Consider the following 19236-nt stretch of genomic DNA (forward strand, 5'->3'; position numbering starts at 1 on the left):
CCTGTTCCATGAGCTTATTACCCTTTTCTACATCCATTAAGCTTTTTCTGGGGTGTGTGTGGCTTTGCTTCCCCCACACCAAGCAGACCCCATGGCAAGGGTGCAGGGCTGGAATCCGGCTGCACACACGGGCAGGTGTAATGCTCTGCTGCAGATCTCTGGCGTGTGGCTCCGCACGCCGGGACCTGCCCATGCGGCTCCTGTCCCGACTTGGCATGGCTCACAGAGGACAGCGTGGGACATAGGTGAGTCACTGCGTTCTGCTGGGGAGTGGGGTTGGACACAACGCTAACGGTGAGCCAGCTCGGGGATCTACCCTCACCCTGCTCAGTCCTTGGGCAGCAAAGTCTGCTGACAGTCCCCAGCTAGGACCAGAGCCCTTCTGGGACTTTGCTCAGCCCTGTCTGTCTTTGAGCAGGCTCTCTGAGGAGGCAGCCAGAGATCACACCTCTCCCTTCTGTGCCTTAAACTCAGAGAAGGAGTTAAACCCTAAAGAAACTACTTTGTTAAAGAACATGGGGGGAAGTACAGGTCTCAACCCTCCACTGGGGCACAGCTGCAGTCTGCTTCAGGTTATCCAAACTGGAGAGAGGAGCACAAAGCTGTGTGTGGCCCAGCAGAGCCCCAGGACTCAGTTGCAGTGAGAGCCTGTCCTCCCCTGTGCTAACCCAGCAGTCCTTTCTGTTTTCACTTTCTTTTCTAAACATCATTTATTTCCTTCTGCATTAGCTTACAGATGCGCAGCATCGCTCTCGCCCTCCCTCCCCACCTCCTTTCCACCCACGTGACTGAGCACTCTGCATCAAGTGAAACTTCACAGCCCACAGGAAACCTCGATTCCTTTTGACCTGCTCCACGGTGAGAAGCAGCATTTCTTGGGCTTGCAGCTGTGCTGACCATGGGAAGAAGTGTGCCACAGCTCATCTTGCTCGCCTTTGCCTGCGGTAAGTCACATCTACCAGCATTTCTCTCCAAAAAAGAGACACAGTATGCTGCTTTTATTTCTTTGCACTTAACAGACTGAAAACTTGAGGGAATCTTGTTCATAACAGTAAGGGAGCTTTCAATAAAGTCCCACTGGTAGGAAATAACTATACCTATATTTAATTGCAGCTGGTGTAGGCTTAGTCTGATGTTTCCCCTTATAATTTGCCTTGTATTCTTTGGTGACATAAGCTCTGTGACAGAGTCAGCTCAAAATAGTATCAGAAGTAGGCTTGTTAAATTTTCTTAATTAAATACGATTCCCAGGCCAGCGGAACTGACTGAAGGTCTTGAGTGAAACAAGCAAAAGAAAAACTAAAGAAACGTTGCCCGAGTCTGCCATTTGTCTGCACCACGAGGTGCAGAGTGTGAGCAGGAAAGCAAGAGCGAGGCAGGGGGTTCGGGGAAGGCTGAGGCAGGCTGGGGCTTATCTGCCAACAAACCACATCAAAGTCACCGGTCAGTCCTGCTCTGTGAAAATCTGTGGAGCCAGCCTGGTGAAGGATGTGTCCCAGCATGTAAAGTCAGCCCTCAGCACCTGTAGCTGTACAAAATCTACTTGGTAAGGATGGACGGAGAGAGATTGAAACCGTAACAGGCAAACATTCTTTTTGCCCGCTGGTGGGGCACTGGGTTTCTGCGGTGTGTTTTGCTGTCAGAGTGCTGGGATCACACCAGTAACACCCACTGTCCCCCTCCCAGCTCTGCTGTGGCAGCGTAGAGAGCAGGGGAGCAGCACAGGGTCTCAACCACAAACAACTCCAACCGTGTTTGCTCTGCTTTCCTACACCTGCTTTATAGCCACAGTCTGCTGAAGTAGCCCCAAAATCTATACAAGAAAGGAGAGCAAGATCAGGCTCAGGGAAATAACTCAGTGGTCAGCAAAGATGTCTTTGACCAGGAAGAACTTTTTCCTTGGCTGCTCTTCATCCGTTTTTGATTGTGCCTTTAGTAATTTGTTGTGACCTTTTGTTAATGCCCCAAAGTTGGGTCTTTCTGCACAGGTAGGAAATTAAACACAATCAGAATTTAAAAGAGGAAGATCTGATGGGTTGGAGGTTTAAGAAACCTCTCCTGTCTTTGAAGAAAACTATCGGAGAACTGAAACCTCTCAGAAAATCTTGGTGTTTTTCCAGTTCCTCAACAGCTTGAACCAAAGAGCCTTTCCCCTGACTGTAGGAGCTGGGTCAGGTCTTTGTGTCCGTAACTATTACAAAATCTGCCAGCCAAATACAAACATTTCTTCCGGGCAGCATAAAGCAGAACAAACCTGCTGGGCTGCTGAGCAGTGGGAGTGTGTGGTTAGCAAGAAGGAGAAAAAAATCCCCAACAAGAGGTTCTCCCACCCACCCCATTACAGAACATCAGGCTGAGACATTTTGCTACCAGGTCATGGCACTGAGCACTCCTCTTCCTCTGTGGTGCCTGGAAGCAGAGCTGTTGTGTGCTTTTGCTAGCATTGACTCTCACCCCTGAAACCTCCCCTGTCACCACGACTTGAAAACAGGAGCTTCCAGGCCCAGATTAGGAACAAAGAAAAAAAGAAATGGAAACTAACAGCAGGATTCAGGGCTTCATTGTTGCTCTGTGGCCACTTTTGATGGCCAGGACCACTAGGTGCAGAGAGCGATCCTTACCCATCCCTGGGAGGGCTTGCTGAGATGTAGCCCATGTGGCCAAATGCCTTTTGAGAAGATGACCCAAGCCAACGGGCAGCATGGCTGTGGCCCAGCAGAGGCTCCAAAATGTTGGGCAGAGCTGTAGGAGGAGACATCTGGTATGTCACCTGGTGAGAAACAAGCCACAGGCTACTCCAAAGGCACTTCGGAGTTTACCCCACAGTGACCCCATGGGGCTGAACGTTTTTCTGATGAAAACTAATTAGGTTGAAATGACCTTTAGGGGAAAAAATGAAGTTTCCTTTAAACGCTATGGGCAACATCCAAGCATTAGGGAAATAATGTTTCTCTCTATGTCTATATGATATTGTGTCATCTGGTTACTAACCAAAACAGATCGGTTAGGTAAAAACTGAGAAGTACTGACTATTGAAGGCATTGAAATTTAAATACGGGTTGTTTCATGAACTTAAAGGGGGGAAAAAAGAGTGAAAATTGCAGCAACTTCTTTTTTTATCTCTATTGTGCTGGTTCAGATTGAACTACCTGTACCTGGTACACAGCAACTGCTCTAGTTTTCCGCTGGCCCTATCGATGTGAGCATGCAGAGAAGGAGAGAAGTTATCTGCTTTCCAGCTTTGCCACAGATGTTGTAAAGTCTAGGGGAAAGTGAGGAAATGAACTAAAGTATGATTATTAATTATGGCATTTTTAGGTCCCTTCTGATAAAATTCAGTATCTGAGGGATCTGTCCTGCCACGTTTTTTGTGCCTTTTCAACTCTATCAAGTTGTATTATGGGAATTTATCTATGTCCTCCATCTAATTTGGGCACTAAGGCATTTAACTAGCACATCAAGGAATACATTTATGCCCACGATTTGTGCCTTTTGGCTTGATCTTGTCTTTTCAGTGTCTTGGTGCATATTCACAATCAAAGACTCAAACAGAAGACGAGTTGTGACCTTTATTTATTCTTACAACGTACACTTCCACCTTGTCTTCACTTTGTTCATTTTATTTAGGAAACAGATATTTTCTCTACAGTTCTGCAAGGGATACGTTTCTGCAAATGTTATAAGATGCAAGTGTAATTTTGCTGCTGTGACTATTTTTAGATGTGGTCCAAAAAGCCCCTGAATGTTATACCTTGAAATTTGTTTCTCGTTGCTGAAAGACCATCACTAAGAGGGCTCATCTTCCCCATTTGGAATATCCCCTTGGGTATCTCCCATGAAGAACTTGGGGGTTCAGGCTGATATAGCTACAACAACACCATAAATACATTTTTGGAATTTCCCTGTCTCCCAGACTGGTTTCCCAGACTATTCTGAATCATTATAACCATTATGCTTCCTCTCTTCCTTCAAATACAAAAAAAAAATCCTTTTCTCCATGCTTTGTTTGTAAGTAACCAACCATCCCTTCACTTGTTCCACCCAGATTTCCTTTTATCAGTACAGGCTGTTAAAACAACACCCATAAGAACTTCTTCTTTAGAACTTCTTCTTTAGACCCTGATAATTTGCTCCTAGCAAATCTTGCTGTATTACTGTCTGTGAGGGAATGTGCTGTGTGGGGATTGTGCAAGATCTACTCACACTTCCAGCATCCTCTGGCTTCTTCAGCAGCAAAAGCAGCACGTGGGGAGCCAGGAACCAATGTGCTGCCACTGCAACAGTTATATTCAGAGGTGTGAAGACTGGGAGAGTGGTGAGGAATTATGGGTTGTCCACCAGCATGTCTGCTTGTACTCTCCTATCATGGCGGGAGCCAAAGGAAGAACAAAATCATATCACCCATTTGATGATAACAAAGTCAGTGCAGTTATGTTGCAGGTATCAACAAGACTGTTAAATGCAAATGTTTTAGACTACTCAATTTTTTGCTTTTTTGCAGCATTTTCTTCCTGCTGTGCTGAAGTGGCACCGGTTGCCAAGCAGTCTCCACAAACCACATCCTTCCACCATACAGTTACTTCTGCTCAGCCACTTTCCCTTTATCACTCTTCGCCCCATCGAGGCACCACGGTTCAATCTAACAGCACAGCCTCCATGAGCCATACAACAACTGCGCAGAGAACAGGCCAGCATCAGGTAACAACAGCACCAGCCCCCTATGTGACAGCCCAGACAGGAGCAGCCACCAGAAGAGCAGCTGGCCAGACATCTCCCATGGTAGTAACCACAACAGCAGCAAACGCAACTGCAGCTGGCCAGGCTACAACCCAAGCAATGGAAACAATTACACCGGCTGTGAAGAACACAACCGTATACTCCGTGGCCCCAGCCAACCAAACGACAACACACGCAAGCACAGCTACAAACACAACCATGAAGAATACAACATCAGAGAAGCAAATGACAACCACTACCAGAACTGCTACAGCCAAGAAAATTATAAATCCCACCACAACATCAACAAATCAAACAACAACTCCTGAAAGTCCAACAGCCACAGCAATGACCAACACGACCACCGTTCATCCACGGACTCAAACAACCACCTCATCTAGTACAGTGACGGTGAGACCCACTCTTGCACCGCAGCCTTCTCCCATCCCCACTGGCACATACACCCTATCCAGTGGGAACAAGACCTGCATCAAAGCAGCGATGGGTTTGCAACTGATGGTTCAAAACAAACAGAAGGTGAGGTGAAAGCACTACAGGGCTCAGCCTTGTAATTTCTATTTCTTCATTTGCTGGAATTTATTCTACTCCTTGCAAAGCAATTTGCAGAATTAGGTTGTATGATAAAGTGGTTTGCTACCAGACTAAGGCCTTTTCTGTGCCCCATCAGTTCAGCTGCTCTACTTTGGCTTGTATAATGATTTCTTTGGGATGTATGGGTGCCTTTTTATTTCAGTGATGCATCTGTGGTAGCAATACTTGGGAGGGCAGAACAGGCTCCAGTGTTCTTTCTATTATCCAGAATAGGAGACTAGTTAAAACCTGAATTGACTTCAGTGTAGGGCTTGAAACTGCAAGTTGTAATGAAAGCAAGAAATTTTCAACTCACAGACTTGGATTCAGAGACAGGTTGTCTTGATGCTGGCATGTGGAGTTCTTAGGAGCATGGAAACTGCCAGGCTGGATCAGAGCATGGACCTGGGTAGCTGCCACCTTCTCTCGGTGGTGACCCATGGTGGATAATTCAGCAAAAGATATAAGAAAACTTGAAATGGTGGTTGTAGCCCTCACTGTTAAAGTTTTGTAGCCTCCATTAATATAGTATGTGGGGTTACATTGTCAGGCTCTGGAGTTCATACTTCTTGAGATATCCCCATTGCAAATCCAAATATTTTTGCCTAAAATCAGAACATTTCTAACGTGGGATGAGTATCTAATATAGATGAAAGTATTTTTCACCCCTTGTCTGACTTGAAGCCAGACAGGGAATGTTATTCCTGACTTCACCAGACCACAGTGAGATTCTTATTGCAAAAGTTAGGTGTGTTTGAGACCAAGGGAACTGAGGAGTGTATTAAGGGCCTCAGAGGTCTCCTTTCAGACCACAGCATGGGTTGGCAGAAGTTAGAGATGAACTGCGAGGAGGCGATACAGGGTGATAGAGGAACAGCCCATGCAAAAGCCAATCTAACCACTGCCTGCCTCTGTCTTGAACTTTCCTCTGCCCTCACGCACAAGTTCCCACTGCTCCCTCTCTTTAAACTATTGCTGGTGCTCATCTAACCCTGTTCTAACTCATTTCTGTTCACTAAATGAGCAGAAAGTTCTTCTTTTCTGCCAGTTTAATGCATTGGAACAGCTCGGTGCTAGGGCTGGTTTACAAGCAGGGAAGGACCCTGGCAGCCAGCAATTAGGCCGTGATGGAGCCACCAGCCATTGTCCTGTTCATCCAGACACACAGAGCTTGTCTGGAAAAAAATATATTTATAAATCTGTGTGTGTTTCATACTCAATTTTCCCCTCCTCTCCTTAAGCAGCCTCAGAATGTCTCTTCTCTCCACAGGAGCGGATGGAGTACATGACTGTCAACCCCAATGCAACACAGATATCTGGAAGCTGTGGGACAGTGCAGTCCGTGCTGAACATCACCTTCAGCGGAGGGTTTATAAACTTTGTTTTAGTAAAGGTAATTCTTGCATTTGGTGGGAAGGAGGGTTTAGGTTTGAGGAGCTGGAACCCAGGCTGCCTCTGATCCTCTCCCAGCCACCACAGTGACACAGGGTGTGCTGCAGGAAAAGGCACTTCATCTACCTCAGTGCTAGTTTTCCACATGTGTGTGAGGCATTATTATTCCTATCCTTCCCAGGGGGCTAGAATCAGAGAACCATGATTAATTCAGGCTGGGAGAGACCTGAGGCCACCTGGTCCAACCCCCAGCTCAGAGCAGGGCTACCTTCAATGTTACATCAGGCCTTGCTTGTTTGAACTCCGAATTTTGAAAGGTTCTTGTGTGTAAGAGTAAGTACAGCGCCCTGAGATCCTTTGGTAGAAAGTGCTGAAGAATGGCCTTACAGCTAGCAATCTAGCAATACAAAGTCTAGATTAGCCCTAAGCAAAATCTTCCTCTCATATTTACAGAGGTAAAAATCTAGCTGGGGGGAAGGCCAGGTCTGCTGCTTGCATTAGATGGGGACAGAGGGAATGGGTTTGGGACTGGAGCCTCAGGAAGCCTGCACAGGAACAAGGTGTGTGTGCTGAGAGCTCTGACTCCTGCTGTCAAGTTGTTCTTACAAAACGGTGTCTCAGGGGCAACCTGAATGCGTGCGGAGTTAGTCATTTGCTTCCCATAAATACTGCCCCGCCAAAAGCTGGCTGTGGTTGTTAAATCCAGAGGGCAACCTGTGCGGATGTACGTGCCCAGGAGCCACAGCCTGCCCACAGCCAATGGGGCCTAATTTCCTCTAATTTCTGCGTGAAAAATTCCAAACAACTGGACTACAACAACAAAATTGTAGATAAGTGCCCTTAAAATGCACCGTACCAGGGAGACTTATATAAATATACAAGGAGCCTTGGGCAAGAGAGAATGTATAAAGACATCGATAGACAGGCAGATATGGGCAGGGAAGAATACAAGGGTTGGAGCCCAGCGAACACTCTTGGAGTGCAACCTGCAGTAAGGCCGTGTCCTGGAGCTCCATAGAGCTGCACTTGGCCATTACTGCTGACCTGTGCCTTTCAATTAATCAGGCTAAAATGTCAATCTTATGGCCTAGTCCCAAGCTCAAATTAGTGACAATTAAGGAAAGTACAAATGGTTAATCAGTCACCATCTTCAGTTCAACTGGGAGCCAGCAGGTCCTTGGAAATTTGGTAAATTTCCATGGAAAGTCCAAGAGGCACCAGCAAATTATATCACACTTGAGTACTTGGTCATTAATGCTTGACCAGAGAAAATGATTTGATCGATAATGGTCTTGATTTTAGTTTATGGCAGGAAGATTTCTAAAAGCTGCAGAGGAAAAGTGAGATGAAAAATCAAGGAGCTCTTTTAAAATAAGGGATCAGTTCAGACCATGAGTGTTTGGTTTAAATGTATGCTTTCTGCAACAAGGGTGGCATTTTCTGTGTTATGAGGATCCTTAGAAAAAGTCTGGTGATTCAAGTACCCATAAAAATACCAGCTCATAGCAGTGCTAAGTAGAGTGATGTGAACCTTTGGGAACTACTTGACCTCTCTTGTCCTGAAAAAGGTCCTGAACTGGCACAGCATCAGGCAATCCACCCAAGATAAGCCTCAAGAGAGTGCCAGGGCTCGGCTTAGCTTTCTTTGAAATGTGAGGCAATAAGAAATCTTTTTGCTGCTGTCTCTGATGTGTTTGGTCCCCACAGCCTCTCCAGCTGCTACAGTGCTGGCTTTGAACCAGGGGTGCTCCAGAGAAGGCACTTCTGGTTTTCAAGAGTGACAGAGGAGCTGGGTTGTGGCCATGGTGTGGCTGTGGGGAGGTGAGGAGCTGGCTCAGTAGTCACCGCTCCTGGGTGCCTTTTTCAAAGAACTCGCCAAAAGGAAATTTTGCAACTAACCCCCAATACGTGAAGTAGGAGCAGGTGTTTACCCCAAGCAAAGTCATTAGCTGTGTCCAAAGACAGCTGCCAAAAAAAAGTGTTATTTGACCTCTGCATTTCTTTAAGTAGGAACGATGCTAAGAACCTCTTTCTTTCTTAAACTTCTTTCACAGTCCATCCCACCAGTTTTAAAACTGCATGACATTAAAAGTGGGTGCCCAGGAGACATTCGTGTCTGCTGCCATTTCGCAACCAGCTGCACTCACCAGTCCCTGTGTGTTCACACCTGCAATTAAAGCCAGTAATGGGGCTGCTGCATAAATACTCCAGCACAGCTAGCAGGCAGAAGCCCCTGAGGCCAGCTCTCATGTTGTGACGGTCCTGAGGAGTACAGTGTTCAGGTTGCACCAAGGTTTTAGAGCATACACAGGCAGGACCCTCAGAGGAAATTTTGCTCTGCGCTGTAGTACCAGGTGCTTTCCATGTCAGCAGTCTGTAGGCATATGGAGTAAAGCCAGCCAGCACCAACAGCGTCAACAGGGTTGAAATAGCAGTTATTTCTTCCCTGTAGACACATCCAGGTTGCTGATTCCTCATTTGTAGTGACTGCTGTTGGCAGACAAAATAGAAAATGAGAGGTGCTAGCGTGTAGAGATGAACTCCTGGCTCTCTGCTTGTTGCTGACCTCTCCCAGAGCAAAACATCAGTGAACACCAAAGCACGGCTGCTTTCTGCAGTTTATTCACACACAGGACATCTGTGCATAAAGCGCACTGCAGTGCAGGGAGTCCTAGATACTTTTAAATGTATCGGCTTAGGTCATGCAAGCAGTCAGCCTGCAGGTCAGCTTGCAATTCAGTGCAGGATTACCCACGCAGGCATTGTAGGAACTTTACATGAAAGCAAAACAGGTTGCTAAAACTAAACTGGTCTTATGACATGCCTTGTGCAATGTATAACATTTGCTTAACTCCCTCCTACTTTGGGTTACCACAAGTATCACACTAATGTCTAGCTTGAGCAGTGTGTGCAAAAGCACATCTGCACGGTCCTGTTTCACCAAACTGAGCAGAACTGGTGATGTATCTGAGATCCCTGCATTACACCAGCTTATCTAGTAAGGATTTGGAAAAGAAAAAGCAATACATCCAAGCAAGTTGGATGGGTCTCGAACGTGATGCTTTAAAAAGTGTTTCTTTGGGATTTTCTGTGTGGGCCCACTTCGCTATTGTGATTGTTTTGTTCACTAATATAGGGATGGAGTAGGAATAATGACACATTTTCTTTTTCAGAAAGCTCCTGTATACTATGTCAGTGCAATTGAGGCTGGATTACAGTTACCTTCTGAAGGTCAGTGATTTTATGCTTAAAGTTCACTGTGTTAATTTCCTATCAAACTATTCTGTGTGTGGGATAGGCTTTCATATCTTTAAAACACTGAATTTTGCAAATTATGCATTTATTAGGCTTTCAATGTGTCATTCACCTAAATATTGTCATGAAAATGGAAGAGAAGTGACCAGGCTGCAGTTTCATCAGAATTTTAAAATTTTCCTTTTGTCCTCAAAAACTTCCCATTTCCTTTCACTAGGAGGCTGTTTTAGCAGTGTTACTGTGCATGCCCATTTGTCACTGTCTCCTCTTTATGGCCTCCAGGTGTACTTTACTACATAGCCATACATGAGCAGCATTTTACAGCAAAGCTGGGGAATTCCTTTAAGTGTGCCAGCAAGCAAACCTTTGGCTTGGAGAAGACCTTCCAGCTACTCATCATTAATATGCAGCTGCAGGCCTTTGATATTGTCGGTAATCAGTTCGGAAAAGGTAAGTAATCTGCAGACCTTTTCCACCTTCTGAGATCTAATTGTCAGCACTCTGATAGCCTGAGGTATCTCCTTCTGCTAGATTTTAACCATATAAACCACTTCCCAAATACTGTAACCTGACTAACCTCTTACCCTTTTCCCAGTCATTTTCAACATGGTGCTAATACTTAGGGAAGACAGAAGAGTATCTTTCCCTCCTGCATTAAATAACTTCTGTTTCCCATTTTCATTAAAAATGTTCAACTCTACAGCCACCATTTTATTCCTCTCAATCCATTTTCTTCTAGAGTAAGCGGAGGTGTGCTCACCACCATTGCACTGGCTTCTTCCAGCCCCTGATATGTAATACAGTTCAGTTCAAGGTCACTGCTCTCAATATAGCCAGATCTTAGCTGTTTTGAAAAGTTCTTGACACCCATGACATCCCACAGCTGCAGCAGTGAAACTTCCAACTAATAAGGGGTATTTGTTAATGCAGGATGATACTTTCAGAGCAGCTGTGTCTAGACATGATGAAATGTGCTCCTGAGGAGGAGCATGGTTGGCATGCTCCCTAGTTTCAGAATTAAATCTGATGGTTATTTCTGCAATTTGTCTGTTTTGCAGAAAGGCAAATGTAGCTTATTACTACTCACTGGGAAGACAGAGACAGACCAGTGCTGATTCCTCTAGTCCCTGGATTACCTATTCTGGCACAATGTATTGGGGCTTGTCACAGCTTCTTCCCTACACCCACATCTATGTTTTCTTCCACAGGGAAACGGGATGTTGCCATCCGTGTTTCTTGTCAGGATGCAGCCAGGACCTGGCTGGGTGTGGGGTTCAGGGCTGATGGGTGACCTTGGAAATTCCCATGTCTCACAGTATGGGCGCTCTGTTTACTGCCTTACTTCTTCTGAGGTGCATGAAAGATTCTACACAGAACAGAGGTGGTCTCAGTGGTACCCTGAAATCTCTTTCAAATAGCACATCTTTATGTTCCTGTGACTTCCTCTCAGGGTATTTTCCATACAAGAATTCAGGTGGACAGATAGGCCTATCAGCAATCCAGCCCTTTACATGCACTAATAAAACATTCCCTTCTTCTGCCATCTGACTTCCTTCATGCTTACAAAATATTGCCCCTGTATTCTTCTTAATTTAGATCTCTCTTTTGACTCCGTTTGGCTCTGTCTGACTCATTCTCTTGTTCAGAATTTTGGCTGCTTTTCTTATTCTAGAAGGAATATAATGGGAAACTGCATCTGGAGCTTTTTTAAGATACGGAAGGGTTTTTTTTACAAACTTCCTTTAAGTTCTTAAAACCCACACTGAGAATTCAATCTGTGCTCTCATTCTCATGAAGATTTTTTCACAGGATAAAACTGAACTGGGACAACTCATAGGAGTCAAAGTCCCATCTGGTCCTCATATTCATGTTTGAATTTTTACGATGTATGAAATCAGATATGGCTTTTGGTATGGCCCCACTTCTGGCAGAGGCAGCTTAGAAAGAGTCTCTCTCTTCAAGGTCAGGCTAATCTCTGTTAGCCAATACCATACACAAAATTAAACTAATTTTGCTCTTAATCAAAGGACTGAGAAAGCAGGTTCTATCTCTGAAAGAATTCTCCAGTGGCTGTGAAATAGTTATGACAGTGTTACATAAATCTGCTGTGTATGTACATTTTGAGATACCAAAATCCCCACCGAAGGAAGGGTTCTGTAAAGTAAGCGCATCACCAGCCTCCTGCCTGTAGGTTTCTTGAGACCTGCAGTTTCACTTCTGGTGGTCTGGATTTGCTTATCACTAAAAGAGGAAGAAAGCACCGATGATCACTGGTTTCAAGTTGCTTACATTTTTGTAAAGACTGCAGCAGCGTTACATCTATAACTTGGTCTGAGTCTGAAAAACTCTTAAGTGTCTTCTGAACTGCATTTCAGTAGATCAGAAAGAATTCCTAGAGTTCACAGACCAAGGTTTTCCTCAAAGTAAAGTGAGTAAAGTTTCTGAGAACTTTTGAGAAAAGCTTGCATTCACAAATTTCTGGAATGTGGATGCATAGTCTAGAAGCATGGTGTTCTGCTCTAACACATTCTTTGATCTCCTTTTACTTTCAGAAGAAGAATGTTTTCGTGATAAAAACAGGAAGGCAGTTCCTGTCGCTGTGGGCTTGAGCATACTGGGACTGTTGGTCATCGTGTTCATCACATTCCTGATTTCCAGAAAAAAGCCATATAGAGGATACGAACGTATATGAGGTGCCTTCGTACTTCCAAATGTGTATGGCAAGTAGAGAAGTCCCAAGTTTTTGCTTCTACCTGGCAGTCTCGCTACCCTGGAGGCATATTTTTAAGTGAAATGACACCATGTGTTTAAAGCTAATGCATGTTTCTGGGAGTGATTTCATTAAGGTGGGAAGGAGAGGACTTATACCCTGTATTTTAGGCTATTCTTAGCATCTAATTTAGATGTAGTCCAGATGACCAAAGTTGAAAGAATAAATTCCTTATATTATTGACAAGGGAGGAATTCAGCCCACCTAAGTCGGATGATCAAAAATAGTTTAAAGCAGACAGTATCACTATCCCCCCCAAAATCAATTAGATTTTTCTTAAAAATAAAATAAAAAGTTAACAAGAACCTATTTCTTAAAGATGGCATTCAGATTTCTTAGAAGAGATGAGTCCAGTAGTACAACATTCCAGTGAGCAGAGCAGAAGTCCACAGCTACAGACAACCCTGTTAAATCAGAGCTCAGTGCTAGCCTTGTGGGAATATTGTGTTTGCTGAAAGCTCAGGGCAAGTGTAAGTATGACTTCCATTGATAAACAGATTCCCAGTAGTCCTTTAAAATACAAGGGTTACAATTAGTAACTTCTTGTTGCTTCCTACTAAGTCTTTCAGAGGGACACAGTGATAATACATTACCCTTACACTGAAGGCAGTATTTTTAGATTTTTTTTCTAGCTGCAGGTGACTCTGCATGCAGATATGATGACTCAAACAGGGTCTCTTTTAATGTGGGAACATACCATTGCCACTGAAAATGCTGGGGATTCAGTAGCCAGCACTGTGGCAGACCTGCACAAGGTCCTTGAGCAAACAGAAATCCACCGAAGCTCTCTGTTTAAGGCTTCCATGGGAACTAAAAGCCTGCACAGGCTTTGGGCAAACATTCTGCCCAAGAGTGAATTCTACCCAATGCACTTACAGCTGAGCAGCCAGATTTTCATATGGAAATAGTTTGGAGTTGCTTTAAAGCACACTATTTGTAACACTCTGTAGTCTGTTTCCTGCTAAGCAAATGATGAAGGTTTGTAAGCAGTAATTGCTTATGAGAGTAATTAAGTTCAGCTAGTGTTCTCTGTTGTCACACAAGATTTACAAAGCTAAACGTATGCACATAAACACACGTGTACACACACATACCACATACAAATCTGCTTACTTCAGCAAACTACATGAAAATGATAAGAAATTATATATAAAAACATTTATAAAAGAGAAAATAATATTCTGTAAGAGCTCATTTCCTCCTTAGGGGTTAGGGCAATGGCTTAGATGTTACTAGTACAAGTTTTGCCTTGAAAAGGACTTTGGAATGGCACCCATTAAACAAAAGAAAGACTGAAGTTATCAGTAAAAATTCCTTGTTTGTTGTTAGTTTAATTTGGAAATAAACAACATAGAAATTCTGGAAGATATTTGGATTTCCATTAAGCAATGGTCCAAATCCTGAGCAGCTATGAATGGCAGTGCATTTTCATGGGGTAAAACTGATGTCAGTACCTTGTGAGTGTAATTTGCCCTAAGTATTTTTACAAATAGTTTTGATTTTTTACTAGTATTTAACCATTGAGAGTTTACTTATTTAAATTGAGAAAGGAAAGAAATCCTTCCATTCCATGAATTCCTGGAAGGTGCTGGACCACATCAAGCAGGAAACACGTCTCAGCGGTCGCACCATTCCATAGTCACCATAACAGGTAGCTGTGTAATTAACAATCTCCAGAAATGTTCCCTTTGACTCTGAATGAACCCATAAATAAGAAAGATGAAGGCAATTTTGAAGCACTTTTGCACTCGGAGAAGAACAAGGCAGAACTCAGAACCAGCTGTGAGCAAGGGAGGCAACTGACTACAATTAAAAGGTAAAGTAGCATACAGCCACAATAATTTGAATGCTCCAGTATTTCAATGATTATTTTGTAAAAGGCTCCAGCAGTGTTAATATTACTTAGAAAACTTTAGCTTATTTTAGCTCTTCCTCTTTTTCCCCGTTAGGGGACACACAGCCCACTGACCTCAGTGTCTTTGTTCAGGCCCTGGGCTTAATAGGATCTCCCTAAAGATCAGGGTGATCTTCCTGTTCATGGTTCCTCTCTCATGAAAATCAGTCAGTTAACAGGAGATCTGCGTGCTGAGAACAAGTTCCTGTCTCTAAGAACTGAAGGTCTGGAAAGATTTGGGGAATTTTGAGACTGCTGCTTGTTTCTTCTGAACAAAGTGAAATGTCAAGTTTTGTTCATCTGATGAAGAAGTGAAGCTGTGGGTTATTCCTGAGTTATTTGTTCCTAAGTAGAAGAGAACAGTTTCAATACTATTGAACTGTTGTTTAGAAAGCAGATTTTTTTTATATGGTATTAAAGTTTTTTGTGTGTTTGTTTTTGTTTTAAACAATGTAATTGTTGAGGTGTACAGCAACTAAAGGTAAATATATGGAAGTGCTTCCAGTTGAAAATGAGCCCCTGCGTGCAATACTGATGCTTGTGTCCTAAACTGTCACATGTGGACATTTTAACAAGCATTGCCTTGAAATCAGAGCTCCACACACAATCTGACCCGAAGCCGTTCTGAGTGGTGGTCAATAGGCATCTTTCCAACTCAAAACTAAGTCCTATTTCACATGTTCTTTGGGGTTTTGGGTTGTCTGATCTGTATGGTTTGCTACTTTCGTTGATATGAATTTAGCCTTTTCTTGTTATGTTCTGTACTGAAAAAGTTCTTTATGTTAATATGAGGTCTTTTAACATTTTCTAGCAAAATGAGACTAGAAAGATGTTCTTAATGGTTGGTAATTCTGTGTTTAATCTTGTGACATCCTCTGGCATATTTACCAGTGATGCAAAGTTAATGCTTTTTTCAGCCCATTTTTTTCTCACTTGCATGAATACAACTGTTGGTATTGAACAATGCTTATATTCATGTTTAACTGATCAATTTTTATGTTTTTTATTGCTATTATTTGTTTGCTGTTTTTCTGAAGCTGCCTACAGTCCTTTCTGGGCTTGCCCTAAATGGCAGAGGTGAAGCGCCCGTGTTCTAAACCCATAAAACAATTGCAAGTTCCCATGACACGCTGCCGACATGCAGCCAGATGAGTCCAGTGGAGTTGGTGCTTTACAGCAGCAGAGGATCCATTGGACAAGTCCCAGCCTGCATGCTGTCACCTCCTGCCCCGAGCACAACTCAGGCAGCCCGGTGCTCTGCTGCTCCTCTCACCCCAGGGCAGGCCGCTCACGGTGGTCTCTCGCACACCCAAGTTAGATACAAGAGCATCCCAACTGCTGTCACAGTTAGCCAAGCAGCCAAGGAGTTTATAAAGCAAAATTTAATTGCTTTCGGTCTTTTGTTGCTCTCTGATGTACAAAAATATCGTCATCAAAAAAAAAAAAAAGTCCAAATTAAAAACCAGCAGTTATTTCTTGTTGAACAGAGGAAGGGAGATGTAGATTAGCTTCCTGAGTGTATGAAGATGGTCTGGGTGATCGCTTCTAGCTTGCTATAACATGTGGTTGCTGAAAATTACTTTGTTATGAGATGTAAGATATGCTCATTATTTTTCTATTATTGGTATTTCTACAATAAAGACTATATTTAGTCCTTACAGTGTGAATTTCTGTGCAATTGTTTTCTTTTGAGTGCTGTTTCACCTAAGCTGTTTAAAATAAAATTACAGTCTAACAAACAGGCAGGGCCATATGGGCTTTGGACACAAGCCACATACACAGATTTGCTTATATCCTAGCCATGACTCTGACAATGATTTTTTCTGTGGTTTGGGCATCTCATCTGACATTTCTATCTATGTGTCATCAGCATTAAAAATAAATAAATAAAATTGAACATAGCATGAAGTTTTCTGTTAATCCCCCCACAACTTCCTGAGTTGCTTTTTTTATATGTCTACTTCTCGTTTTGGTTCCTATTGGTCCAATAAACACAGACCATAACTCACAGCAGATGTAATGGATGTTTTTTAATTTGTGTTTAAACTCTTTTCACAGATAATAATCTTAGGAACTGTTCTGAGAGTCTTCGGAAGAGAATGCATCCTTTCAGTGTTCAGTTATGGAAAACAGAGGAAATAAATAGCTCAGAAAATACCAGATATTAATTCCAGAATTCAACAGTTTCTATGCCATTCAAAGGAATTCCCCAACGAATGTGACTTTGCTGTGATTTTGCTGTTCGTTACGTCAATAACACAACAGCCACCTTAAAATAGCAAAGCCATGACACAGCTGTGAGGGGTAAACTGCTCAGTAAAAGGGGGCACACAAAAGTTCTTCAGATTCATCTTCAAAGATTTTCCAGTGAAACTTGAAGCCAAGTTTGGCTAATAAGCACAGCCAGACCCCATTTTGGGTGCAGGTTCCCGTAACGTCTCGTTGTCGGGAGGCTACACGATGTAGCTGGGCTGACTCAGAAAGAGAGGGGTGGGCAGAGAGATTGGGAAACAGGATACCTCCTTCACTCTGCGTGCAAGATAAGGCTCTGAAATGGCTGATTGAGTCTCATGTCATGTTCTTCATATCTAAAGAAGCTAAGATAGTTAGATGAATTGCAGTAAAGCAGATGTGGTAAAGATGGGAGGAGAAAAACTTATCTTTATGCTGCTGACAGCTGATGCATGGGACTTACCTATTAGAGAAGTGCCAACAAGGGCAGCAGAAAGAAAGAAACTTCTGTCAGGGATAAAATGCTGTAATAACGACTGCTGGATATCTCAGAAATCTCTCTTTCTTGACAAGGATTAATGGCAGATGGGAGAATAATCAACCATTTTTCTTTTTAAGGCAAAAAATAAATCTGTAAGTCACACCATGGACTGTTCTAGAAGCATAAAGCATTGGGATTCACTGAAGAAATGGCTTTGCATCGCAGTGTCTAGGAGAAAAAAGAAGTATTTTTTTAAAAAAGCACCAATTTGAGGAAAATAACAAGGGTGAGTGGAGAAAGATTTCTATGAAGTTAATCCTCACTAGTAAGCTAAGACACTTGAAAAGTACATGGATGGCCAAAGGACAAACTGAGCTTACCTCTCTGCCACTCATGATAAGAAAGATCTGAAATAAGCTTGTATCTGCAGTGTCCTCCCCGGGGAGACCAGGGCAGGAGGGGCTGGGGATCCCAGACAAGGGCTAAGGGTTATCTGGTGCATACATGAAATGCTCCTATATTTAGTGAGAGAGATGCAGGGATTAACATATGCTCATATCATGAAAATTAAGTCCATGCATACAGCAAAAGACATGCTTCAAGCTAAAAGTTAATATGTGAAGGGAGCTAAGCAACTTTGAGCTAATCTTTTTCTTTCTCACACCAATAGCTCTGGCCATTGCATGCCAATAACTCAGGGCCATGCATGTCTGAAGCTCATGTTCCCAGCGCCTGGGCTTTCCCAGCTAGCCACAAAATGTCAGATAATCTTCATTTCACTTTTTCTGCAAGTTCTATTCCCTATGAAGTTGCTAGATCCCAAGTATCTTATTAAATTATTGTTTCATTGTCTCAGATTCTTAACTCTTCCTTCAATTTTTTTAAAAGGAGTAAGTTGCATTCCCATGTGCAGAAACGTCATAAATGGTTGTTGGGAAAATGGAAAGTGTTCAATCTGAGTCAGAAAATCTGTACGGATTAAAGACATGGATCTTGTTTTTGAACCTTGCCTTTGCTGGGGCTTTCCTATAGCCCATACATTTCTAAAGAATATGATTAATGAGCCCAGCCAATGTTTAACCTTTTTCATCAGACCTGATGATCTTAGAGGTATTTTCTGACCTAAATGATTCTATGAGTCTATGATTTTGCTGTGGAACTATTTTTTTTTATCTCCCCAAGTAAAATGAATTCAAATTTCAAACAAATTATGTTGTTCACAATCTGCTCATAGAAAAAAAAAAAGGTGGGGGGATAAGTACTCAAATAAATAATGTAAAGCAGCTTTCAGAATATACAAGCTTCTACAATAAAAATTAAAATGTTACCAGCCCAACATATCCAGTACGTCACTAGGTTCACTGCAGCGCCTCCATCTATGTACATGAACATTAAGCATATTTCTGGTGTCAGTGGGAAAATGGTTACTTTCTGCATTTTGGTTTTATTACATTGCCCTTTCAAATATCTGCATATTCAAACCAGTGATCCCACTTGACCTTGCAAGCTCTAAAAGCCACACTGACAGGACACTTTCACCAAGAGCAGATTTGCAATACAAATGTGCTTGCTACTTCTGTTAGTTTTACTGTTCAAAGTATAAAATCCTCCACCACCTCTGATTTGTGTATTGCAGAATATCCTTAGTTCTCTTAGTGTTTAATGGTAAACTACATAAAATGCTGCCATCTTGTGTTTAAAGACAAACACGCTGAAAATTTTGTTTAATCTGTATATCAATAATACTGCCACTATTACAACTGATGGCTTGAGAGTTCCTGGGGAAAAGCGTGGTCCATTTGCTATTTAAATAGAATAGAAAAATTCAGTCAGAAGGGACCTACAAAATCATCTAGTCCAACTGCCTGACCACATCAGTGCTAACCAAGAGTTGAAGCATGTTAT

General features: G+C 42.8%; 1 protein-coding gene across 1 annotated transcript; it reads left to right on the forward strand.

Moving 5' to 3' along the window:
* Positions 1-95: 95 nt before the first annotated feature.
* Positions 96-16627, forward strand: LAMP3 (lysosomal associated membrane protein 3). Its single transcript, XM_035557350.2, has 7 exons — positions 96-245; positions 730-944; positions 4502-5253; positions 6578-6700; positions 9873-9930; positions 10237-10404; positions 12507-16627. The coding sequence occupies exons 2-7, from the start codon at positions 899-901 to the stop codon at positions 12644-12646; spliced, it is 1287 nt and encodes a 428-aa protein (XP_035413243.1). The 5' UTR covers positions 96-245; positions 730-898; the 3' UTR covers positions 12647-16627.
* The last annotated feature ends 2609 nt before the right edge of the window (positions 16628-19236 follow it).

This window comes from Cygnus atratus, chromosome 9 (assembly GCF_013377495.2).
Source record: "Cygnus atratus isolate AKBS03 ecotype Queensland, Australia chromosome 9, CAtr_DNAZoo_HiC_assembly, whole genome shotgun sequence".
NCBI classification, from domain to species: domain Eukaryota; kingdom Metazoa; phylum Chordata; class Aves; order Anseriformes; family Anatidae; genus Cygnus; species Cygnus atratus.